The 26,042-nt window shown below is 44.1% G+C and overlaps 1 protein-coding gene across 6 annotated transcripts; it reads left to right on the plus strand.

Annotated features, from left to right (window-relative positions):
* NSFL1C (NSFL1 cofactor) lies at positions 1-23,105 on the plus strand. Of its 6 annotated transcripts, none has more exons than XM_023525649.1 (10): positions 1-172; positions 2,517-2,614; positions 7,962-8,036; positions 10,113-10,145; positions 10,717-10,930; positions 11,496-11,588; positions 12,633-12,742; positions 13,114-13,251; positions 19,686-19,850; positions 21,435-23,105. In XM_023525649.1, the coding sequence occupies exons 1-10, from the start codon at positions 68-70 to the stop codon at positions 21,595-21,597; spliced, it is 1,194 nt and encodes a 397-aa protein (XP_023381417.1). In that variant the 5' UTR covers positions 1-67; the 3' UTR covers positions 21,598-23,105. The 6 variants fall into 6 exon arrangements, with proteins under 6 accessions (XP_023381417.1, XP_011382827.1, XP_023381420.1 ...); XM_023525650.1 differs by having other exon boundaries at positions 6-172; positions 10,140-10,145; XM_023525653.1 differs by having other exon boundaries at positions 11-172; positions 10,717-10,882.
* The last annotated feature ends 2,937 nt before the right edge of the window (positions 23,106-26,042 follow it).

A 26,042-nucleotide genomic window follows, 5' to 3' on the forward strand; every position in this document is an offset into this window, starting at 1 on the left:
AACGCGGCAGTGGGGCTGAGGCTGTACGGCGGGGGCCGGAGCGGTTTGGGCGGCGCACGACGCGAAGATGGCGGCGGAGAGACAGGAGGCGCTGAGGGAGTTCGTGGCGGTGACAGGGACGGAGGAGGACCGGGCCCGCTTCTTCCTCGAGTCGGCCGGCTGGGACCTGCAGGTAGCGCCACGAGGCGGGCTGCGTCGGGCAGGCCGGGGGCTGTGGAGCGAGGGCGCCTGGCGAGTCAAGCCCGTGGTGTCCGAAGCGCACAGTCATCCCGCCGGGCCGCGGCCTGACACAGGCCTCAGGGGCCTGTGGCCGTTTGCCACGCGTTGCCAGCTCGGCTTGGACGTGGGAAAACGCGGGACAGCCCCGGCCCCGACCTCTTCTGCCTGCCTTAGTTTCCTCTTCTACCTCGCCTGTTCTCTGGGCCAGCGAGACTTTGGGCACTGCCGCAGCCCGCGTGGAGAGGGGGATCCTGGGGGCGTGGCGGCCGCGCGGAGTCTCGGATGTACGCTGCGTGAGTGGGAATGACAAGTTCCCCGGGTGGAGCAGCTCTGGGAACGAGGTGGTCGTTCATTTTCATTTCCGTAGCCCTGGCCGCAGGTGGAGGGAGAAGCACGGCCCAGGATTTGACTCACGCCCCCTCCTACCTAATTGCTGGGAGAAACAACCTCCGGGGTGGTGGCGCAAGGTTGGAGCCTATTTTTCTTAGTTACCTTATCAGTAAAATGGGAGTCTCGTGGAGCTTATCGTCTAGTTAACTGGCATGTGATAAGTTTTAATTAAGACATTAAGATGAGCTACACGAGGCAGGGATTTTTGTAAACTGTCGAATTGCCTTGCCTAGAACAACGCCTGGTACATAATAGGTGCTCATTAATTGAAGAAAGAATTGTGTAAATGTTCTTGACCAACCTGCATCTTGGGTAGATGATGATTAATGTTTATTGAGTACCTGCCATGAGCCAGGTGCTGTTCTAACTGCTTTATGCGTCTTAAGTCATTTAACCTTTGCATTTTGCAGCCGAGGATTAGGGACGTTATTTGCTCAAGGCCTCACTAGCTGCCAGATAGAAGAGATAGCATTAGAACTCAGTGCTGTCTGATTACAGAGCCCAAACTCTTAACCACAGTGTGCTTGGCACTTATGATTATTCCTTTAATCCTGGCAACACTGAGGTAAAGAAGACTAGCCCCATTGTATAGATGAATTGGAAGTTCAGAGAGTAGGTGATAGGCTTAAGGTCCCACAGCCAGTAAGTGGTAAGTTTGGGATTTGAACTGGATCTGTTTACTCCGCTCCATTTAAATTGCTTCCCAAAAGTAAGAGTTAAAGCATCGTGCCTCTACAGACATACAGTGTGAATGTAGCCCCTGTGCAGGGCAGAAATACAAAATGCAGCTTCTTTTGAGAGACCTAGAAGATCACTACTACAATTGGCAGTTTCCCCCACACTATAGCTAGGGAAACAGAGGCTCATGCATGTGACATGACTTATCTGGCAGGGCCAGGACTCGAATGCCCAGTCAGTGCATATCCCATGACAGCTTTCTCCTAGCGGGCCTGTTATGTCCTGCAAAGGCACACTACCTCCAGCAGGCTGGTTACATCCTGTGAAGGTGCACTATTCCTAGTAGGCTAGTTATGTCCCACAAGAGCTCACTGCCTTCTATAAGGCTGGTGACCTTGAGGACAGGAGCCATGTCTTTTTCATCTTTGTGAACCTTAGTGCTTTATTTCTTTGTGCAAAGTGATTGTGCAAAATAAATGGCTATCCATTGAGTCAATGAGAGAAACATACAATCACAAATGGCCGAAAGACTCCCATATTCATTGTGTATATGTACAGCTAAGACACGATTATGCATAACTAATAATGGAACCTCTCATCCATTGTGTAAGGTTAGTGGAACAGGTGTCCCCATTGCACAGATTAGGAAACTGGGCCTCAGAGAGGAAGTAAAAGTAGTCTGGACTGGCCTCATAGTTCCTGACTCCTGGCTCTCACATTAGAACTGAGAGTAGGAGCCTGAGCAGACTGCCTAGGATGGAACCTGGCTCTGCTCTTCATCAACTGTGACCTTGGGCAATTTTCTTCTCTATTTCTTTATCAGCTGTATATATATTGAGATGATAACAGTACTAACTACATAGGGTTTTTTGAGGATGAAATGAGTTAACATGTACAGTTCGCTCAGACAACGTGGCACGTAAATGCTCAATAAATGTACACTGCTTTTACTAGATCACATTTTTTAATAAAATGAGAATAAGAAATATCTCCATTCCAGCCTGCCTTCTTGCCTTCTTTTCCCCATAGTAGGTGGAATTTGTTTCACGTAATATGAAAACTAATAGTCGGGCTATTACCTTTAGGTCTAATTTTCTATGGCCCCAGATACAGACCTGTTTGTAAGCGTGGGCCTTATCTTTGTGTCTTTGCTCCTGTGTGCTGTTCAAAGGAGATATATTAGATGAAGGCCTGTTTAAGGATCGCAAGTTACTACCTCTCTGTTTCAGATCGCCCTAGCGAGCTTTTATGAGGATGGAGGGGATGAAGACATTGTGACCATTTCGCAGGCAACCCCCAGTTCAGTGTCCAGAGGCACAGCCCCCAGGTAAGGGCCTACTTCAATTATTGCTGCATGGGTGTACTTCCAGCAGTGAGGAGGAGCTATTTCCTGACTTGACAGAGGGTTCAAGCCTGGGGATACGGGTCAGTGAGTTCGAGTGAGAAAGTTAGACTGACTGATGCGTAGCAGTTCCTTGTCCAGAAGGAAAACGCTAACTGAGTTCTCAGAAGCCAAGTTTGTGCTAGCACCTCAGAAGAATTCTATGAGGAGCCTACCCTCCCCCGACGCCCGCAACCCAGTTTGACCTGATCATTCCTTTCTTGTAGAGATAAGGGTAACACTCAGGTAGAGGCTCATACCTGAGTGTGGTTTATTGTCTAATCATAGGAGAAACCACAGAAACTACTTTTAAGGTGTTTGAGGGTTTTTTATTTATGAAATGTAAGGAGTAACCTTCCCATCTCTGGATGTTTTTAAGTAGAAACCAAAGGACATCCTTTCAGGGGTGCTGTAGATGTAAAAGATTAGGTCACATGACTTTAGAAAGTTTTTTTTTTTTAAGGTGTTCATTACCCTATTAAGAAGTTTTAGAGAAAATAAACCTGTGTAACCCATTCTTTCCCAAATTGATTACAGAGACCTTATCCTAAGTAATCTGGTATTAACTTTTATGATCCTATTTGCATCCCCTGTCCCAGCCACCCCCACTCTGAGGTTCCTATGGCAGATCACTGCTGTGGTCCGCAATGAGAAAATGCTGGTCTTGCAGAAGACAGGCAAGGCCTCTTCCTAGAAAAGTGTCTGAACTACAACTTCCCTCTCTGCTTTAGCCTGATTTGCTTCTATTCTCTGGTATACGTTTTCACCAGAAAAGCTTATTTGAGTTTAAATTCAACCTCAGAATACTTAGTGTTTCTTTGCCAGTGAAGTTGTAAATTGTGTTTCTCTATAAGTGCATCTGAACCTTAATTTACATTTCCTCTTTTGGAAGGAATACTAACCCTAGAACTCATTGCTTCCGTAACTTCTTTACCTCCCATTTCCAGAGGAAAGGTAGTAGGCAAGTGATCTTATAATTATTCACAGGTGCTAACCTATGAGGGTGTCGGTGATGGCACTGCCTCAGGCATGGTTATTAGGGTAAGGGCTCTTCTTGCAGCTGCTGGTAGAGTCTTTCACAGCCACCCCAGGTTACTGTTGGAGTATTGGCATGTACAGAGGGGGGGTGGATTGAAACTTAGCCTTTGATGTTAGTCACATATTCACACCTTTCTTCTCTAGTAGTCCCAAAGTCTTGTCAAAGGAGTAGTTTAATAGAGCATGGGCTGAGGAGTCAGAGTGCCTAGATTCAAATCCCAGCTCTGCCACTGTGGAGATCTGTGACCTTGGGCAAGTTACTTACATCTCAGGCCCTCAGTTTTCCTCACTTGTCAAATGGGAAGGGTAGTAGTGCCCACCACATAGGAGATGAAATGAGTTAATACTTATAAAGCACTTAGAACACAGTAAATGTTAACTGCTATTATCATTTTGTCATCATTACCGTCCATTCTCTTCTTCTCCATTCTTTGTGTTCCCTGTCTCATTTCACAGCATTAAAAAATAGACGTAAAAGTAAAAGAATCAAGGAAATAGAGTTTAACAGTAGGACTGTGTGGGAGTAAAAGACTGAACACATGGAGGCCTAAAGGCCTTGCTTTATTGCTTTGGTTAAGCCTCAGACTCAGTACTGAGGGAGCGAGAGGTCACAGTTCGTTGCATTGTTATCCTTGTTGAGAAGGAAAACATTGACTACATTCTCAGAAGCCAAGCCTGTGCTAGCACCTCAGAGAATTCTGTATGTGCCCTGCTACTCTGCCCCTCCCCTAACCCTATTTGACCTGAATGTTGCAGGATACTTAGTCTGCTGCTGGGTTCTTCCCATCTCCCAATTTCATCTTCTCAGATATCTTTCATTTCATCACTGCTGCCATGGAATGATAATTAGTGAGTTCCTCCTTTGACTCTAGAGGTATTCCTATTATGGAGACCCTTACCCCTCGGAGGAATCTAAATGGAAGTGAGAAGGTCCATAAATTACACCTGATAGTATAGGCAAAAATTTGTGTGCATGATGTCTTCTGGCAAGGAAATTCATAGCTTTTGTCAGATTCTCAAAAGGCTGTGGAATAAAAAGGTTAGCCATTGCTGTAAAAGTAAGTCTAAACTCCTCAATAGTAATAGCTGTCATTTATTGAGCACTTACCAAGTGCCAGGCACTGAGTTAAGCCTTTACGTATACATCTCTTTAGTCCTCTCTACAACCCTTTGGGGTGGGTACTGTTATTATTCCCATGTTACAGATGAGACAGTGAAGCTCAGCATCTTCCCAAGATCACACGGCTAGTAAAACAAGGATTTAATTCAGATCTGCTTCAGCTTTCAGCCAGAGTGATGTACTTGTGGATATTGTGGGTCCTCCAGAGTTTGCCATGAACCTACCATTTTAATCTTAACCCCTTTTCTTTGTTTCTTAAATCTTTATTCCAACCAGACTGATTTCTTTGGTGTCTCAATTATGCCTAATTTTTGCTTCTGCTTTTGATTGAGCCTCTCACTTGACTGTGGGGCCTGATGATTTCTATGCCCATTCCTTTGCTTTCTGCTTGTCCAAAGCCTGTGCTGCTTTCCAAGTTTACTTCCATCCTCACCTTCCTTATTGAGCGTGTTTTCCCCCAACCCATAGGCAGCACACCACAGTCCTGTTCTTCCAGTCATGACTATAATTCATTCATTTCTTTGACCCATGTCCTTGTACTGCTTGTTGCTGTCTCTCCTGTGATGTCTTGAACTCTTGATATTAAACTTAATTTTTTTCTTCCTAAGTAAATCATAAGTTCTTAGAAGTGAGAGGGCTAGTATATCAGGAGCACCCACATCTGTCTAGCTCTGCGAGATATTCTCACCCGTGTTCTCTCATACCTCTATATCTGTGGAAGTAGGTCAGGTGCTCACCATTTCACAGGTCAGGATGCTGACTCACAGCTCCTGTTATGGCAGATTCCAGCCCAAGTCTGTCTAAATCCAAAGCTGCTTCTACCTTCCTGTCCAGACCTCCCACCCCTGTACCTAGCATAGGGTCAAGCAAGAGGTAGTGGTTAGTTTCTTCATTTTTTTTTTCTTTCATCCAACAAAACTGTACTTTCTTAGAATTTCAGAGACTGCCATTGTCTGATTCTTTAAAACTATACTGTCCAAATATGGTAGCCACTAGCCTCATGTGGCTGTTTAAATTAATTAAAATTAAATAAAATACACATTTAGTTTGTAATTTGCACTTAGCCAGATTTCAGATGGTCAGTAGCCACATGTGACTAGTGGTTTCCATAACGAACAATGCATATTCAGCATTTCCACACTGCAGAAAATGTGATCTGACAAAGGACTTTTGTGCCACTTCAGGATGCCAGGATAGCCTGGGAGATAGAGTTTTGATGCTGAAAAATTGAAATTTCTGGGACATTTTGCCAATTTGTGGAGGACATGGACAAAATCTTTTGAAATTGGTATTGTCTCCAAGACATCCATGTGGTTAGGTAACTCTCAGAGCAGTGGTTCTCAAACTTGAGCATGCATCAAAATTACTTGGAAGACTCCTTAAAAGCAGGTTGCCAGACATTCCTCTGGAGTTTCTGATTGAGGAGGTCTAAGGTGGAGCCTGAGGATTTGCACTTCTCACAGTTTTACAGGTAATGCAGATGCTCCTGGTCCAAGCACCAACAATTTGAAAACCACTGCTTAAGAGTAGTACTTGAAATGTACTATACCATGCATTAGTTTCCTGACTATTCACAGAAAGCCTGTGAGGTTGGTGCTGTGATTGTCTCCATTTTCACTTTGAGAAAATATAGACTTAGAGAACTTCATGCCCAAGATCCCAGGGTGGGATGGTAAGTTGGAATCGGACCTCGGTATGTGGACACTAGAGTCTGTGTTAGATTCTGTCATAGTCTTAAGTACAAAAACTTTTGGAGAAAGACTCAAACCCATAGCCAGAGCAAGTGGTTTGCTAAAGCAAGTATACGCATGTGTATTTGAAGGTGTTTAACAACAGAGAGAGGATTTTTTCCCCATAGATTTTTTTGAACGATGTTAAATAGAGCATCAAGGAATGTCTTGGAGGTTGCTCTCAGCTAACTCTAGCAGGGAATGTATTTGCCTCATCGATTGGTCTTTGTCCTCCTATTTCTAGTTGGTGGAACCTCAAAGACTGTGCTGACCCCTAGTTGTCTCTTTGAAATAAATCTTCATTACTGGATCAGAGCTTGCTTTCTAGTAAACAACTCCTCCTTCTCTGTCTAGCCTCACTAAAGCTTTCCCCATATCATAGGGAAACTATTTTCCTCTAAAATATAGAAAATGCTTTTATAAAATGTGTGTCTTGTGATCCTTGAAAAACTAAGATTATTCCTCGAGGGCAAATCTAAACTAGGAATAAAGTGGCGGTGTAAGACAATGCCAAAGGAGGGAGTTAACCTTTCTCACACCCGTTTTTAGTGTGCCCTCTCCGTCGTACCCCACACAGCTCTGCTTTTTTTCCTAAACACCAGTAAATACTTCTCGACTAACCTATAGTAGAAGCAGACAGAGGCCTTCTTGCCCACATATTCATTTCATTTCTATGTCTTGACAATTTTTCCTTCCTCTAATGTTTTACTCTTGCTAGTGTCTGTGTATATACATGCTGCTTTCCTGTGTTACTCTTGCTAGTCTCTGTGTATATACATGCTGCTTTCCTGTGTTGCTCTGCTGGTCCCCTTTCCCTGCCAGCCCCACCACCCTTTACCCAAATGACTCATGTTCACCAGTTCTTCAGCACCCAGTCAAGTGTTGCATTTTTCTGGAAAACCTTTCTTGATATTCCCCCATCCCTACTCAGAACATGAAACTCTGTGTTTGTATGTTCCATGTGCTTCCCTCTATCATAGCCCCTATTGCACAGTATTTAATAGATGGTTTCCTGGCCGAAGTGCCATTAGCCTATAAGTAACTCAAGGGTAAGAACTGTGTCTGATCATCCTTGTAGACCTAGTGTCCAGTTCAGTGCCAAGCACAGGTATTCTCTCAGTATTTAAAAATTAAATGATGAAAATAGCTATTGGGTAGTAAGTTTTTAAAGTAATACAGACCCCTATCCCATCCCCCCTTTTAATTTATTCTTGTCCTGTGTGACTGTGAAGAAATACCCTCATTGTTTTGCATATAAACTTAGGTTAACCCTCTTCTGCAAAGATCCTTTTCCTGCCCCACCAAAAAAATCTAACCCCAGTGTCCTCAACTCCCTAACAGCTGATGATGGGTTACCTTTTCTTTAACTCCCCTGAGATTATTTTGCTCTTTTTGGTGTCTCTAGCGATAATCGGGTAACATCCTTCAGAGACCTCATTCATGACCAAGATGAGGAGGAGGAGGAGGAGGAAGGCCAAAGGTGAGTCTTCAGGGTGGGGGGCACAGTCTACAGAAAAGTCCATAATAATGATAATGTATAGTCACTGTAATGTATAAAACATTTAAAACAAGGGTCCCCAATCCCTAGGCCACAAACTGGTACCAGTCCATGGCCTGTCAGGAACCGGGCCACACAGGAACCGGGCAAGCTAGCAAAGCTTCATCTGCATTTGCAGCCGCCCCCTAGCGCTAGCATCACCGCCTAAGCTCCACCTCAGATCATTAGGCATTAGATTCTCATAGGAGCATTGGTCCCTGGTGCTAAAAAGATTGGGGACTGCTGAAGGATAAACATGTTCGGTTATTGTTAGCCATTACTACTGTGAGCCAGTCAACACATATTAGAAACAGTCTCCCTCTCCCTTTAGCTTGGAAGTAATCCCTGTACCCTGATACTGTTGTTTTTCTTTTGGAGTATTCTGAGTTTTTAATGGTTAAAATAATAGATATTTTTTGAAGAATATTATGGGAAGGGAAACTAATCGGTAGGAAAGAAAATGGTCATTTGTGATACCACATCCCAGAGGTAACCAGGTATCAATAACATTTTTAGTGTATTTCCAGCTTTTTCTTTTTAATTGAAAAAGCAGTATGTCACATAATAAACAATAAAAGGCTTCTAAATGTATATCCCCCCAATATACACACACAGTGTTTGTTTTTAACTTTTAAGAATGTTATAACGAAATTAGCGCCCATCGTAGAAAATACGGAACAGTGTAATGAAAAAATATAACATTTATCTACCATTCGGTAACTACAGTTAATATTTTTGGCATATTTCCATTAAGCCTTGGTTCTGTGTAAATATACTTTGTTTTATATTGTATTTTACATGATGAAAGTCAGATTATTTTGTTTCTTGCTTTTGTTGGATTAATGCTAAATCTTAAACACTTTTCCATGTCATTAAAATTCTTCATAAGTGTTTTCATTGACTATATTAATAATCCATTATGTGGGATGTCTGACATTTAGGTTTTTTCATTTTTTACCACTGTACATATCAGTGCTATGAACATCTCTGTCTACTAATCTTTGACTACATTTAAGATTATTTTCTTAGAATAGTTTCTAGAAATGAAAATAGCAAGTCAAGATCATGAATAATTTTAAGGCACTTGATCACAGGCTCCTAGTTGTTAAGCCAATGCTTTGAGCTCCTTTAATAAAGACCTTACAGTCCATTAAACAGAACTTCATCTACCTGGAATGAACAAGAATGAACTGACTACAGCCTCATTTCATGGATTTTGCTTCTCCATGGGCTCTGCCTCTGGTCTGACAAGCATTCCTAGGGAACACTGTGTAATAACTATTTCAGAAATACAAGTACCTCATCGTGGTCAGTCTTTGGGAAGTGGGCTGAGAAATTACATGTATTCTATTCTGTTTTCATCTATATACACTTTACACTGCCTCGGAGCCTTCTTAGATATACTTGTGATTTAAGAATAAATGTTAATTTCAGAGTTTTACACTCATTGAGTGATAGGCAATGTTATCAAGTATGTGAATGCTCAGCTCCTAAATGACCTCCTCCTCTCATCCTGTCACATCTTCCAGGCATTGACCTTTCTTTATTTCACATCCTGATTACTTCCTTGGCCCCTCAGCATTTCAGATGTGATGACACTGGTGGTGGTGTCTTTGCCAGGGACTATGTTTTTGCCTTGCATTCCATAAGAAATATCAGGAAATAAAAAGCTGAGACTAATTTCTGTAGGTTCTCAATTCTCCCCACCAGAGACAAACTTACCTGAATAGGAGTGATGAGGAGGCACTTAGCCAGGCTATGTGACTACTGGTTTTCAGACCGAGGTAAAAAAAGTTCTAACTTAGTGTCAAGCTTGGCCTATTGCAAAACCCAGTGTGGGTATCTTGGGGCTTGTATTTGAGCTTCCCTAACCTTCTGCAGTACCCTCTCCTCAGTGCCCCTACTGTATGTAATAAAAATAGCAAGGCAAGGTGAGGCTTGGGTGAGCTCTTGGTGCAGTATCACACCACCTGACATGTGTGCATTACTCTGTGCTTATTCTTTTGCATACATCTGCTGATTTGAACCTCACGGCCCTGACTTAAGGAGCAGGTAGGTAGGGCATGTGGTCCTTCCCTCCTATTTCAAAGACAAGGAAAGTGAGATTACAAGGCAATGCACTGGCTTGCCCAGGGTCACTCAACAAAGCCAACACTGGAGCCTTGTTGCTTGTACTAACTATGCCACCACTACCATTACCCCATAGTTGCTATGTCCTGAAGAGGTGCTGGCCACCAGATGGGTAATTCTCAAAGGCTGATTCCGAGTTGGGACTCTCCTGAGCTGACGTGCTGTCGTGCATGCCTGGAATGCCCTTCCCTGATTTCTTTACCTGATAATCTCATCCTCAAGACTCAGCCCAGAAGACACCCTTCTTAGGAAGCTTTGACTGACCTCCCTAGCTTAGTGTTCCCAGAGCACCCCTTATACTGACCTCTGTTGCTGCTCACACTGCGTTATGCCTGCCTGCTTCCTTACGTGTCCCTAACTAGACAATAAGTTCCTTAAAGATGGGAGCTGTACCCTTCACCTCGGTGTGCCCAGCACCTAATACAGAGCCTGGCACATGCTTTATTCATGTTTTTGAAGTATATTTGGTGTTAGATGTGTATTTTCTGCACAGGTTTTATGCCGGGGGCTCAGAGAGAAGTGGACAGCAGATTGTTGGCCCTCCCAGGAAGAAAAGTCCCAACGAGCTGGTGGATGATCTCTTTAAAGGTGCCAAGGAGCACGGAGCCGTAGCTGTGGAGCGAGTGACCAAGAGCCCTGGAGAGACCAGTAAACCAAGAGTGAGCATAGAGGATCATTGTCTCTGGCCACAGGACTCAGGTTCCAGAGTGGGTGAAGGAGGCCTTTCTCACCCCAGTAGTGACTGAATTTGTTTTGTTTTTCATTTGCTCACTTATCCTCATACACAAGAGAGCAGCTCAGTTTCTTCCACCCTTTAACATGAAATCAATATTTGGGACAGAGTTTTCAAACCTGTGGCGCATGGTTCGAATCAGGTCCTACACACATTTTATGTGGCCCATCCAATTTGATTTACTCAATGTTTTGCTTTATTTTGTCTTTATTGAATTAATAGCTACCTGTTTGATATAAAATCTGGATTTCTGTCTTGGAAAATCAAAAATTTTTCATTGTTGTCCTCTACCCAGATTCCTACCTAGCCATGATTAACTAGAGCCAGTAGCAACTGTTTCCTTTAGCCAAGCAGCTACCACCATCTCCTAGTTTTTACCCTAATCCATTTGATGGCTTTGCCTGGGCCTGTAGCTCTGAATTTGATACCCAGAGAAAGTGTTATCTAGTAGTTAACCAGCTTTCAATACATCATTGTATCTGAGTAACCCTACCACCATTGACCCACTCCTCCAATGTTTATGAATTTGTCTTTTATAGCCATTTGCAGGGGGTGGTTATCGCCTTGGGGCAGCACCAGAGGAGGAGTCTGCCTACGTGGCAGGAGAAAGGAGGCGGCATTCCGGCCAAGATGTGAGTGTGCGTGCATCTGCTTGCCTTAGGGTGGATGATCGTGACCTGTTCTGCCATTTTTCAGAAGGGATTGGTCACGTTAATTGTGAACAGGCAACCTCTTAAAGGGAAGAGACAGTGCTCTTGCTTTGATATTAGGCTTACCTGAAAATCAAAGGCAGCTCTCATCTGGTTGGGCATGGCGGCTTGTGAAAAGGAGTGGGCAGAGGGGATAGACACATGAAGGACTTTTCTGAGCATACCATGGCTCTCAGGCAGAAGGACAGTGTGTCTGGGTTCTCTGGTCATATGGGCACAGCTAAAGAATTTGGTCTTCAGACCACCCAAAGAGACCTGAAATGGAACTTTCAAAATGTTTTCCTTGCTATTCAGTCCTTTTTCCCCTGTGCATACGGGTCCCCCCTCCAGTAAGAGTAATGATACTATGTAAACAATTTTGAAGTTTTTGATTTAATATATGCCATAAACTTTTTCATATAGCCTTGTCACCATTAGTTTCTATAATGTATTTACGTTTAATCATTTTGGGTTTTATCCCAAAATAAAGTCAAGCAAGAATAAAAATCCTATCTGCCTGAGGCAACAGCTGCTAATATGTTGGATTTTAGCCTTCTAGCCCCTTTTCTGTGACTACAGGGGCTTGTATATGTTATTTTTAATGACTGGGAAATAGTCCATGAGTAGTTTAGTTGAGCACAAGCTGCATGCCAACCACCCTGGCAACCCTACAGACGAGAAAGCCACAACTTCAATTGAGTCACCTGCTCAGAGTCCCTGAGCTAATGAATGGCAAAATGAAGGCGCAGACCCAGGTCTGTTTAATTCACAGCCCATTCTCTTAACCTGTGCCATAGCACCTTATTTTAGGTTAATATTTATTTGGTTGGTGGTTGATTTCCTCGTGCATGCATGTTTGTGTCTTTCTGTCTCTGTTTTAATAATGACCCAGTAAAATAGTAAAAACCCGCTAACATTGCAGATTCACAGTAGTGCACTTGCTAAGATCCTGACAATATATGGACTGCTTGTCTTCTATTGTCACAGGTTCATGTAGTGTTGAAACTCTGGAAGAGTGGATTCAGCCTGGACAATGGCGAACTTAGAAGCTACCAAGACCCATCCAATGCCCAGTTTCTGGAGTCTATCCGCAGAGGGTGAGCAGAACAGCCCTCCAGCTTCCATGTCAGTGGGTGAGATGGCAGATGGGAAAGAAGAGGCTGATCTGAATGTTTATTATTTAAGAAGTAAATATTGAAGCAGATTTAGCAAAGTTGAGATACAGATTCAAAGATCTGCTCCAGAAACTTCATGTGTCTGTTTTCCCCCTGTGGGCCTGGGGCAGAGCCAAGTAAGTGACTAAGTAAGATACAGGCCTCTGCCTTGACTTTGAGCAGGCAGGAGAAGGGGGAGGTAGACAGGTAGCCAGCAGTTTTCACAGTTGGAACTGAGAGGCTTATTCTCACACCCATCACTGTCATTCCCATCCTGCTTGATGTGGACCCTAACATTGCCTTTTCTCGTGCAGGGAGGTGCCAGCAGAGCTGCGGAGGTTAGCTCATGGTGGGCAGGTGAATTTGGACATGGAGGACCATCGGGACGAGGACTTCGTGAAGCCCAAGGGAGCCTTTAAAGCCTTCACTGGCGAGGGTCAGAAACTGGGCAGGTAAGGAGCAGCACAGGCAGGAGCAGACTATGTTAGTCACTCTGCCAGGCTCAGCAGACCCACCCTGTATATCACTCACTTTGTATATATAAATCTTTACAAATTACTTCACATTTTATTTTTATGGAAGGAAGAATATGGAGACCATGGGCTTTAATGTTACAGACCTGAGTTTAAGTCTTCTTCACTTTCTATCCATATGACCCTGGACTGTATGAATAGCCTCAGTTTGCCCAGCTATAAAATAGATTAATGAGAGTCCTTTCTTCCTTGATACTGTTTCAGGAAGCACATAGAGCGTTGCCTCCACAGTGAGGTAAAGGTAACACATTGCTGCTTTGACTCAGTAATCTGGGGAGTTCAAGGCAGGGGTGACCTTGATGACCAAAGGCTGAAACAGACACATATATTCAGGTCACCTGAAATGGGGATGCAGAGGGTATAAGGAATCCCAGACTCTCCCAGCAAACCCTGCAGTGGCATGGTTCAGGATCCAAAAGAGCTCAAGGACTTTGTTGCCTCATACAAACTACAGCTCCACCATTATGGTAGCTTTTACCTCTACATCTGTGGTCCTTCTTGACACTCACTTTGTCACTTTGTTGCTTTTTCTGCCTTGTGTCCTCTGCCACTGCTTCCATCCTGCATGTAGACCCCTGATAAGATCTGATTGGTTCATAGTCACTGTTACTGCTGATAGCCAGAGTTCTCTCACCAGACCCTTGACCAACCCGTAGGCCAGCTACCTCCTCTCAGGGGCACACTTACCTTTGGAATTGTGCACGTGAGAGGCACTCAGCATAGTGCAGTCCTTGTTTTACAAAGAGAAAGCTGAGGCCCTTAGACTTTAAGGGTTACCCTTGGGTATGTGACTGATATGTAGTAGAATGGGGACTGGAACCCATGCCTTCTGATTAGCATTCCTTCCCACATTCCTCCTGCACAGCAAGATACCCTCTCTGACTTAGACCTAGAAGCTCTTGAACTAGTCATTGCCCTTGCTCACCTCATCCTCACCTGTAGGGATCAGAGTGTAATCTGCCAGCAGCTGTGCTGTTTGAGTTGCTTGCTGGCCCTCTCCTCCCTCCCCGTCAGCCGAAATTCATGCCTCATCAGGGACAAGGGTCATAACTCAGAACATTAGAGACCAATAGATTGTGATTTACCAGGATCAACATAGTTAAATCTACCCTGTTCTCATCATTTCATCTACCACATTGAGGCCTATGGGTTAGTCCAGGACAGCTGTTCTCAGGGTGATCCATCTGTAGCTTCCCTGTCAGCTGTGGTAACCTGTGTAGAGCAGCCGATAATTTTTTCTTCTGTTATTAAAATAAAATGTGTTTATCTTTTTAGAAAAAATAGAAAATGCAGATAAAGAATAAAAACTATTTCTAAACCTAACTACCAGATACATCCAGTTAGTATCTGGAAAGACGTATCCTGCTAGTTTTCTATGTGTAGAGAGTGTGTGTGTGTGTGCACATGTGAGCACGCGTGAATGAACATGCTCTTTTATCACCTATTTTGCCTAATCAGTGTAATAGGGCTGTCATTCCATATCAGTATATGTATTTCTACAGTGTTATTTCTAATGCTAATATAATTTTTTGTCCTGTGTATGTGCTATAATTTAACCTGTCTCTGCTGGTAAACATTTTAGGTAGCCAACAGTATTACAAACAATAATTAAATCTTTGTATGTCCCTTATTTTTGGGCTAGAAGTAAAATTGCTGGCTCCAAAGGTCTTCATATTTTTAAGACATTGTCAAGTTATCCTCCAAAAAGGTTGTGAGTTTTTTTACCCACCACCAATTATAAGAAAGGGCTCAGAACACCATGCACTTTGGGTTTGTTTGGTTTCATGATACTAACAAAAAATGATTTTACTATTGGAAAGCCTAACTATATTTGTGTACAAGATTCAGATCTCAGAAAATGAAAATATTTTTAAGGAAGTATATTTTAGCAAGACGGGAGTTTATACTTTATTAGTGTGGAGGATGAACCCCACCAGTAGAGACAAAGGTTGATAAATCAGGTGGTGATTATCAGCTAAATAAATATTCATTGCCAGTTTCACTTTCATTTTATTTCAGTTTTGATTTTTTTTAAAAAATAACCTTAAAAAAGGTTTTATACAACTAATGAGATGGGATTTTATCTTTTTAGTCTAAACTAGGTAGACAATTTTTTGTTTATCCCATAAATTTTACCGTGTTTTCCATTGTCATCTTGTCATCTAACGTGTTCAGGAGCCAAAAGTTCAAGAAAACTTTTTCAGATTTGCCTCAAAAATTAGTCTTGGGTTTTTTCTCTGATTATCTGGAAAAATACTTTAAAGTGAACGAATAGATTGTTCTCAGTTGAAAAAAAAATTATTTCAGTTATATTAAACTTTCGTCGTTTTAGGTGTTGAATTTGTTTGGATGAGAACTAACCTGAAGGTTTGGGAAAGACCGAATTCAAATTTGAGTAGCAAACACCAAGACTGTACTTGGGTGGGGTAGTGTCATTGCAGCGGAAGGATTAGCTTTGGCTGTTCACAGTACATTCTGTAGTTTTTATTTCTGTAAAGGGGATGGCAGAGTCTCAGGACTTATAATTTTGGCAATAAGCACCTTAGTGTCCGCTTTATTCCCACTACAAAGGAAATGAGCAGTCAGGTGATTCAGATTCTTGATATGAATGAGACTCAATTTCCCTGTGACTCATTATGATATTTGCAGTGAGATGGTAAAGAAACTCCTCTTTTTATAGATGTCTGATCTGATCTGACCAGTCTTGCCCCTGGGCGAAGTGCCCTCACTGCTACAGATGGCCCAGCCACTGCTGGTGAGGAATGGCTCAGGGGATAGCAGTTCTTAAGGAGCACCAGACGGATTCTGGTTCCCTTGAACAGATGCACTTGGCTGCCCTACACAATGATTAGAGGTTTGCCACTCCACTGAGGGCAGCATAGACTGAGAGTGCCTCTCAGGTAACCTTCCACTTATAGCCCATGGATAGGTAGTAGCATCTCTTGAGTGATTTGGGTCCAGAATTTAATGAATATAAGTGGACCCTGAAGAATGACAATAATCAGCTTTTTCAGTGTTTTTCTGCTGTTAGCTAAGTACTATACTAAGCATTCCATGTGTGTTATGGCCTTTGATCTGTTTTGATTCCCATTATACAAATAAAGATTCTGAAGCTTATGAGGTCAAGTCACGCCCAAGGCCATACTGCTGACCAGTGCTGATCTGGGTTCCCTCCAGTCTCTGCTCTTATCTGCCATGCAGCATTGCATCCTGGATGTTCTTGGTAGCCACATTCTGGGCATGGTGCATTATTTTTAGCTATTATTTCAACTATGGGAGATTTCATTTAACTTTATTGATGAGGAAACTTCACCATGAAGTAATGTTCCTGAAATCAGGTCTAGGTCTGTCTGACTCCAAGACCTGGTAGGAGAATGTGGCAGGTGTTAGGAGCACAGGACCTGGATTTAGACAGCTGAGATTGTATCCTGGCTTGACCTTGAACCAATACTAGGTTCTTGGGCAAGTTGCTTAATCTCACTGTGTCTCAGTTTCCTCATCTATAAAGTGGAGATGATGAATCCCTACCTCACAGGCTGTTTTAAGGATTAAGTGAACTAATATGAACTAATACGTGTAAAGTACTCAGCATAGGGCCCAGTTCAGTAATGGGTGCTTCATAAGTGTACACTGTATTTATCGTCTTTCCAACTCACTTTATTTTTAAGGTGTGTAAGTGAAACAATCAGAAGCAACCAGCCAACTCCATGTATCAGGCTTTCCTTAACCTTCAAATGATGAGCACCAGCTCTATGCAAGAGCCTGTGCTGAGAAGAAAGCCGAAAACATCGGTTATCTCCCTGTATGGAGGACTTCTTAAATGTCCTATGTTGGGCCTTCTGCATACATTATCTCATCTGATCCTCACAGCAGAACAGTTTCTTGTGCTACATACACAAGGAGACATTGAAAACCTAGGAAGCTGAATGACTTGCTCAAGGCCACACCTCTTAGTTTAGTGGTAGAGTTGGGAGCAGATGGTGGGCCTTGAGCTGTTTCCCCAGCATCACACTGACTCTCCTTAATAATAATGGCTGCAGTTTAGTGGATGGCCTACCCTAAAAAGTATGGATGTGGTGAGGATGGTATTCTCATCTTACGGAAAAGGAAGTAGAGAAGCCGAGATGTTCAGTAACTTGCTGGGTCACACAGCTCATAAGGAAGCAGTACGCCAGATTCTCTGGGAGCAGGGGAGAAGTTTGAGAAGACATTTTCAATGTATGTTATTATTTTCCTAAAGTAAACCTTTAGAAAAGATTTAGAAAGTAAGGCTGCCTGGTATGAATACACAGAATATAGAGCTTATTCATTGCATAAGTTTTTAAAAATTTAAAACCTGCTTTACAACGTGCTTCTGTTTTCTCATCTTTAAAATGGAGATAATACTCATCTCAAAGGATGATTGTGATGATTCAGTGAGGCCATGGATATGAAAAGAAAACCTAGATAGTGCCTGCGCAAAATAGTTTAAATATCATTTCTATTTTATCTTCATCCTCCACCCTTGCCTGACCTGATAATGTCAGCCACTTTGGAATAACAGCTTTTTCTCATTTTAGGTTGGCTGAAAATGTGAGAGTTCCCTTTCTGACAGATAGTAGCTTCCATGAGTACTCATCATGTATTTGGAATTGTTATAAACAGTTGAGGAACAGACTGCCTACAGCCTAGTTGGAGAGTCATCCTAACACCCATAAAACTAATGAACAAAACACAGTAGACCTTAGGCACTGCAGGGGTAACATTTAACTTGCGACCATTCCCAGGCATCTCCTGAGGCATGTGACAGTGTGATTTATGTGTGTCCTGGCCCACATTTGAGTCCCACATGTGCGAGGCCGATGCATAGAAGCAGCTCCTCTCGTAGCTAGTAAGCGTGGCCAGCATTCTCTTCTCAGCTCCACTTTGTAATTCTCTAAGCTCGTCTATTTCACATTTGCAGAAAAGAGTAAGTTCACTTTTCAATTCTTCATTCCCAGTTATATGTTCTGGGGCAATGTTTCATAAACTGTTCCATGAAATTATCTGATAATTTGTGTGTATGTACACATGATAACAAGTGTAACATGAAAAAGGGACATGGTGGTGATACATAAGTTTGCCTTAATTGCATGATTGCTCAAGACCTTTAATATGCCTGTGATGCTGCTCATGTAATATGTGGCATTTCTGAAACCTTCCTGGAGGGACAAGGGTCCCAGGGAGCATACTTGGGAAAGCACTTACAGTTGGATTTGCTAAGAATAACCTTAGGTTTAAAGGTTAGAGGGAAGGGAGCAGTGTAGGAGCTGATCTACTTAGAGGCTTTGTGGAGAAGCAAGCAAGTTCTCATCTAATGGCCTCTCCTCTGCGAAGGTCTAGGCCAGGGCATCTGCTAAGAGAAAGGCTGAGAGTGAGGTGTATGGTGGTGTACAGGAAAGAGACTAAGGCTCCAGAAGGTTGTGGAGAATTGGGAGTTCTTTGTGTATTTTGTGCTTCTCAGCCACCCTAAGTACTTTATGTAATTCTTCACTTTAAGCTCCACAAAAACTGAGAAACTGAGCAGGGCAAGTATCCTTAACCCTTGTTAAAGATCCTCATTATTATCCTTGTTGAAACTAAGAGAATTTAAGTAACTTGCTCAATACCACATAACTTCAACCCTGATCCATCTGATTCTAAGAACTGAGCTCTAAACATTGCAACAGGCACCATGTCATGTTCATATTGTATAATTAATCCCTGTGGTCCCAGGCACTTAGTTGGCCTTTGGGAAATCTCACCGCCCCCCCCCCCATCCCCCACCCTGCTTCTGATAGTTGACACATGAATATGCACATGAGTGAGGTTACAATAGGGAATGCAGGCCTGAAAAAAATCCCATCACAGAGAAAGAGTCTGGGCTCATCCTTCATATTTCATCAGCCCCTGCCAGGCAGTGTCAAGCCTGCCTCCACCGTAAACTTGGAGTGGCCCCTCCTCATTCTGCCCTCAGCCTTTCTCACTGAGGCTAAAACTCATCCTGGTCTGTTGGGTCCTCCAGCCTTAGTCTCTTCCCACCCCAGGCTGTCATTCATACTACTTTCTTCCCTTCAAGCCCTTGTTCAGGTGAAGACACTGAGGGAGAAGGGGTTGTGTATCTTGCCCAAAGTTACTAGAAGTGAGGGAGCTGGCAGTAACTCAGAGTCTGAGATGAATTCTGCTGGACCTGGAGTTGCATGAGGGCAGGCAGTCTGTCTTGGTCATTCCTTGTATCAGCAGCACCAAATATAGTGCCAGATGCAGCAAAGGCTCAGTAAAAATCCGAGACAGGATTCCCCTCCTGTTAGAGACCTTGTTTCTGTTCATTTCCTGACACAATCCTTTCTCCTCAGCACTGCCCCCCAGGTGTTGAATACCAGTTCTCCAGCCCAACAGGCAGAAAACGAAGCCAAAGCCAGCTCTTCCATCTCAATCGACGAGTCACAGCCTACCACAAACATCCAAATACGGCTTGCCGATGGCGGGAGGCTGGTACAGAAATTTAACCACAGCCACAGGTACCTTGTGTTGTCTGGCCTATCTTATTCTAGGTGTGTCTCAGAGACTTCCACAAATGGGTGGGAGGCAGAGAGCTGTTCTTCCTCCTGACATCAGCAGGCACTCCATGCTTTCCCCAAAGAAGGCAGTGGGTTGGGAAGGTATGCAAATCCAAAGCCTTTGGTTCTGGTTTGCACTTCTATAAATGTGGCCAGTAACTGCTCACATCCCTCCTGTGAGTCTCATTCCTCAACTGTAAAATTAGGGGATTGGATTCCTAAGGGATTTTTTTAGCCCCAAACTCTTTGGTCAAAGGAAATCTCATGCTAAACACAAAGTGTAGAACAAAATTTGAACAGCTGTGGTTGAAGGAGGGGAGAGAGGACACAGTGCCAGTATCCCACCCATGGCTTCTTCCACCTCCATCCCCAGCAGGGGACTCTGAAACCACTAGTATATTAAGGTCTTTTCTAGATCTGACCTTTGAGAATTCTAGAATATCTGCTCTACTAGCTCGTATCATCTGGGCTAGATCAAAGCAAAATGTGCTTCCCCCATTTTAAAGATAGGGAAACTGAGGCACAGGCTGATGACGTGATTAGCAGGAGAAGGTTGTTGCCACTAAAGAGATTTGTCAACTCCTTTTTCTAAAATAGCAGTGTCTAAATTTCATCAATCATAGGCCAGCTAGAATGCACGTAGGAGGCTCATTAAATGGCTTGACAGTCCTTGAGTGATGACAAAGTTCACATGTGGGGTAAGTTGTAAAACAAGCCTTAAGAGCACATATGAAGTGCTTACCAGCTGGGTGAGGGGTCTGTTTGCTGAAAGTCTCAGATTGCATCATGGATGTCCAGTCCCTTAAATGTGCCAAATTGTAGATTGCAGGAATTTTAAGGGTTGGGACAGTAAGAAACTTTTGTTTAAGCTCCCTAAGGGAGAAGGCTGTCTGTTTCCAGTGACTCCATTTTCATGATCACCAGGTTCAGGACTCAGGCAATGTCTAGAGAAGGGATTCCTGGCATTCAAGAGTTGCTGACCCTCAGTAATTCTTCTCACTAATAGTTTCAGTGATGTACAAAAGAGACAATATTTTCTTCCCTTGTGGAATTCATGATCTACAGGAGGAGACAGACATTAATCATATCTCAGAATTGTTTGATGACAGACTTGATCAGTACTGTGGAAGCAAGATAGAGGACGAAGACCAGGAGCTTGAGGGGAAGGCTGCCCTGAGAAGGTGGCATTCAAGCTGAGGCCTGACTGAGGCTTGATTAGGATTACAGGAAAAGGATCAGGCAGAGGAGCCTCTAGAAGAGGGACGCAAGTGTAGGCAGGGAGCATGGCATGGTGAAGAACTGAAAGGAGAACAAGGGGAAGGAGGGTGGTATAAAATTAGGCCTTGGGACCACAGTGAGGAGCTTGGTGTTTCTCTTAAAGAAAATGGGAGCAACCATGACGGATTTTAGGCAAGGGAGCCAACGTGCCTCCAAAGGAGAGCTTTGGCCACTGTGGAGAAGGACGGGGCCGGGGGAGATGGGAGTCTGTGGACAGCAAAGAACATCATTGCTCACCCTCCTCTCAATTCACTTCTGCTCTACCAGGATCAGTGATATCCGACTCTTCATCGTGGACGCACGGCCGGCCATGGCTGCCACCAGCTTTGTCCTCATGACTACCTTCCCGAACAAAGAGCTGGCTGATGAGAACCAGACCCTTAAGGAAGCCAACCTGCTCAATGCTGTCATCGTGCAGCGGTTAACATAACTTCTCCTATGTCCCCCACGGCCAGCTGCCCCGTGGGGACTGCCCCTCCTGCCCCTTCCACACACCCAGCAGTCCAGTGCCACGTCTCCTCCGTAGCTCTGGGTTCTTAGAACTCTGTTGGACATTTGTTTTCTCCTTAGTTAAATTTCCTCAGTTTTTGTGACGATCAATGGACTTTAAAGAAAAAAATAAAAACAACCAAAAAAATTGAAGGACTATCACCAGCATGTTGTACGGAACCTCTTCCACTGAAGCAGGCTTCGATTGCTTTAAAATCATATTTATCTCCAACATGTGTAGGAAGAGCCTTTCTTCCATGCTCTCTGCATAAAAATCGCTTGTGGTACACAATACCCATCCACTAGTGTGTCCACCTGCCACCCTCACAGTGATTAGTGGAGAATTTCTCTCTATAGAGAAGGAAGTGGGGGGACTTACACAAAGAGGCTTTGCAGCCATTCATTCCCTCAGGAACAAATCTCTCCCAGATATATCCAGGCAGCAGCAAAAGTCCCCTGAAGTGTGAAGTCAGACTTAGATGCACTCAACTTCTGATGAAAATAAATACTTCCCTGTGTTTCTTCGCTCAAAAGCTGGGAAATTAAGAGCTCCCCAAGCCTTCGCCAGTTGAGATTCTAACTACACCCGCCTGCCCCAGCCCTTTCGTCCCTCATCATCCAGGCTGCTCTCAGCCTAGTGATTCTCTTCTGCTCTGTCATTGCTTTATTCCATGTACAGAAATCGGTACCTAGGAGGAAGATAGGTATCTTTTCATTGGGAAACAGCTTGTGCCAAACCAAATGAGTTAAAGAGTTAGGGTATCTTCGTGAAAAACAATCAAAAAAAATCACTAAGCTATTCACTAATGATGTGCTTGGCAAATCAAATGTTGGAAGTGGGGTTCTCTTGCTACCAGCTCCTTTTACTGTGCTAGCGTTTGCGAGAGGCCTCTGCTGAGTAAATTTTGAGGATAACAGTGCCTGGCTTTGGTGTACAGGTTCTGCCTCACAGTTGTTCTCTGCCCTGCCCTGTTCGGACTTGAAGCAACTTCAGCAGTAGTCCAGCCTGGTCAAGACCTTCTCTCCCATAATTGTTTTCTGTGCAAATTTGGGAGAGGAGGTTCACTGGGGGCTTGGAAGCCTTTTCACCTCCCTGTTGCGTGAAACATAGACTTATAATCAACACTGACTCAGAATCTCCTGGTTTTGAATCATAACGTGCCTCAGTCCTCTTTCCAAGCAGTTGTCACCAATCACTCCGGCTTCACACCCTGCCACAAGCCAAGAATCAACACTACTTCCACCCAGAGCTGGGGAAGGGCTTGAGTTTCAACCAAGACACATGCCAAGAAGGGAACATGGCTCGGTGATTCCGATCTCAAACTGCGAGGGCTGCATCATCTGCCACAGTGTGTCCAGCAGGTGGAGGCAACTGTGGAAATTAAATGCAGGTTTGGAAAAACTGTAAATTATTGTTACCTTGACCATTAAAATCCAGAATGAGGACAATGGAGTTTTGTACTTTTTAATGGGTTGCTTTGAAGAAGTTGTGTAATAGCAGCCATTGTAAGTACTTCAGCTCCTCACAGCATTCTCATTTTAGTGGGAAACCTAAAGCCCGGGTTGCGCAACTGGTTTAGTGATAAGGTCTGTCTGCTTCCAAAGCTTGTGCTCTTGACCACTATTCGCCATGTGCATACACACTCGACCCCCTCCCACCCCGCCTCAGGGTTTCTGCTTAAGTTCATTAGTTCATACCAGAAGAGATCACAAAAACACCACTCAAAACCTGCATCATCTAGAAAAATACAAGCCCTCCTGGGATTCCCACCTAGGAAGGGATCTACTTGTTGCAACCACCGCAGTTCAGACCAGCTGGGTATCTGGCCCAAGGTCAGAGCCATTGCCATCCATAGAGCCAGGGATTACAGTGGTCCAGATTCGGGCTGGGTAAGGATATTTTCAGTCCTAGTTTTCTGGGTGGCCCAGAGGGAAAGGTCCATCCACCCAGAAAAGCTCTCACAGGTTTAAGAAGGATTTTCAACAGCCACTGGTTCTGGGGCTTCTGAATTCAGGGCAGTCCTCATTAGAGGCATTTTGTTGCTGGTGGGGCATTTTGAATCATCTGAAAAATTGGCTGGCAAGTAAGGGAACCTCCTGGCATTAAATGGACGGGGCTAAGAATATATTGCAACACATTAGACATTTCCTGATGGAAAGATACCCAAAATTCATCACTGAAAAAGACTGTCATGATGATGCCCTTTCTAACAAGTTCAGCTTAAACTGGTATCTACCATGGGGCATGTGTGGTGTTTCTGTCTGGTCTTGTAAACTATCCAGCATACTAAACAACCCTGGAAGTACAGTTTGGGGCATAACTGGTTGCTTTCTCAGGCAATGACCACAGGAAGAAGCAGGCATGTGAGGCAAGAGCTGAGCACGTCTATGGCTTTAGATGGCATTGCCAAAGTGCCCTCTAGAGCAGCAGCACCCCTTTGTGTGCCCACCACAGTATGAAGCTTGCTGATCCCCACTAGGCACTCCTTAAAGCTGACTTTGAGCTCATTCCAGGAAGCACCTGGTACAGAAGTGTGGGCTCCCTGCAACTCTATCCTAACCACTAGCATTTCAGAAGGAACCTGCTGGGACTTGCTCCCAGGGCCAAATAAAAGGAGGTCTTCCTTCTTTAAAATGGGTTTTTGCTCGTGTCTTGGGCTATAGTTGTGGCCTCCCATTGCCACTCTTCTCAGGCCAGGATGGGGAAGCAGAACAGAAAACACATTATTGACTTCCAGTGTCCAATTTGGGGCCGAGGCTGAGTAAGCTCCTGTGCTGTATTGACTACATCTCTCAGTGGCCTGTGCCTCACCTCACGTCCAGTCCATCAGCAAGTTCTCTAGGTTCTGTTGCAAATGCATTCCAAATCCAGTCCTCATCATCCCTCCCCTGTGATCTCCAAGGCCCAGCCTCCATCATCTCACATCAACAACAGTGACTTCCTCATGGGTCCCTGAAGAGTCCCAGAGGATGTGGCCCCTGCCCATCACTTGCTATCCCTTTGTTCTGCTTTATTTTCTTATCTCCATCTGATGCATTACATACTGTTTGTTTTCCTTCGTCCCCTCCACTGGGTTATAAGCCCCACAAGGCAGGGGTTTTTGTGTTCACTCTTGTACCCTGAGCACCTGGCACAGTGCCTGACACATAGCAGGTCCTCAACAAATAACTTAGATGGTTAGATGCACCTGTAAAATGGAGATGAAACCTCTCTATTTAAAGGATGAAGGCGATGATGCTTAAAGTGCCCCATACAGTAAGTGCTTAGGTAACTGCACTCCCTCCCTTCCTCCCAAAGCAGGTCCTTATTCAGCCACAGGGGGGCATCATTCTAAAGGATACTTGTAACTTCAGCAAAGGCTTCCAGGTTCTTCTAGCAAAGACACTAAGAGAAGGTAGAGCTAAAAGCCAATGTACAGGTGGGGTGAGAAAGCAAGGTGTGAAAAGAATGCTCCCAGCACTTCCCCTGCCCTGCCTGGACTGGACTTGGAAGTTATTAAGGGCCAATTACCTTCCATATTGAGCACCTGAGATCCTCAATGCCAGGACCAGGACTTTAGCCATCACTGATGATAACAGCAGCTGTCATTATTTGAGCACAACTTTCTGCAATGCCTTACCTTACCTCATGTAGTTTGACATCCCAAAAGTACCATGGTTAGCCCATTTTATGGAGGAAGACACTGAGACTTAGCACGCTGAACAGATTTAACTGTCAAGCCACACACTCCCCTGCACGCTTATTGTTAATGTGGCTCCCCATCTCTCTATCTTGTGGTGTTGGGTGCACCTGACATTAGCAGAGGGGCTCCCATTCGATCCAAGGCTGCATACCTACCTTCTGTTGTAAGGCTGGGGTCAGGAAATGCCAGATCAGGATTCCTTCTTCTGTGGGGTGGAGGGACATAAAACACCCTACCTCTTTAGTGTTCCTCCAGTCCTGGGCATCCAAACCAGTTCACTTTCCTCTACTACCCATTGGAGTCCTCCTTGAGTTGCCTCTTGGTTTATCGTTGTGCTTAACAGGGAGGAGCAGAGAGAAATGGGTCCATGTGATCTTGTCCGACCAGAAGTCTAGTAAGTGCTTTTTTAACGCTATGGATTTGTGCTGCCAAACTGCTTTCTTGAAAGGCCACACTAACATATATTTCCTCAAATGATGCGTGAGTGCCTGTTCTCATTTTACAGAGGAAGAGACTGATACTCAGAGTAAGGCCACCTGCCCAATGTCACATAGGAGCACATGGCAATGCAGAGTACTGCCCAAATCCTGTGTTCTTCCCTTGACACCGCTGCCTGCTGCAACCATGCCCAGCGCCACTGTCCAATGCTGCAGGAAGCTCACAGCCCGGCCCGGACAGCAGATCCCGGAGTTCATGCTCTAGG

Source organism: Pteropus vampyrus, unplaced genomic scaffold (genome assembly GCF_000151845.1).
Source record: "Pteropus vampyrus isolate Shadow unplaced genomic scaffold, Pvam_2.0 Scaffold585, whole genome shotgun sequence".
Lineage (NCBI taxonomy): Eukaryota > Metazoa > Chordata > Mammalia > Chiroptera > Pteropodidae > Pteropus > Pteropus vampyrus.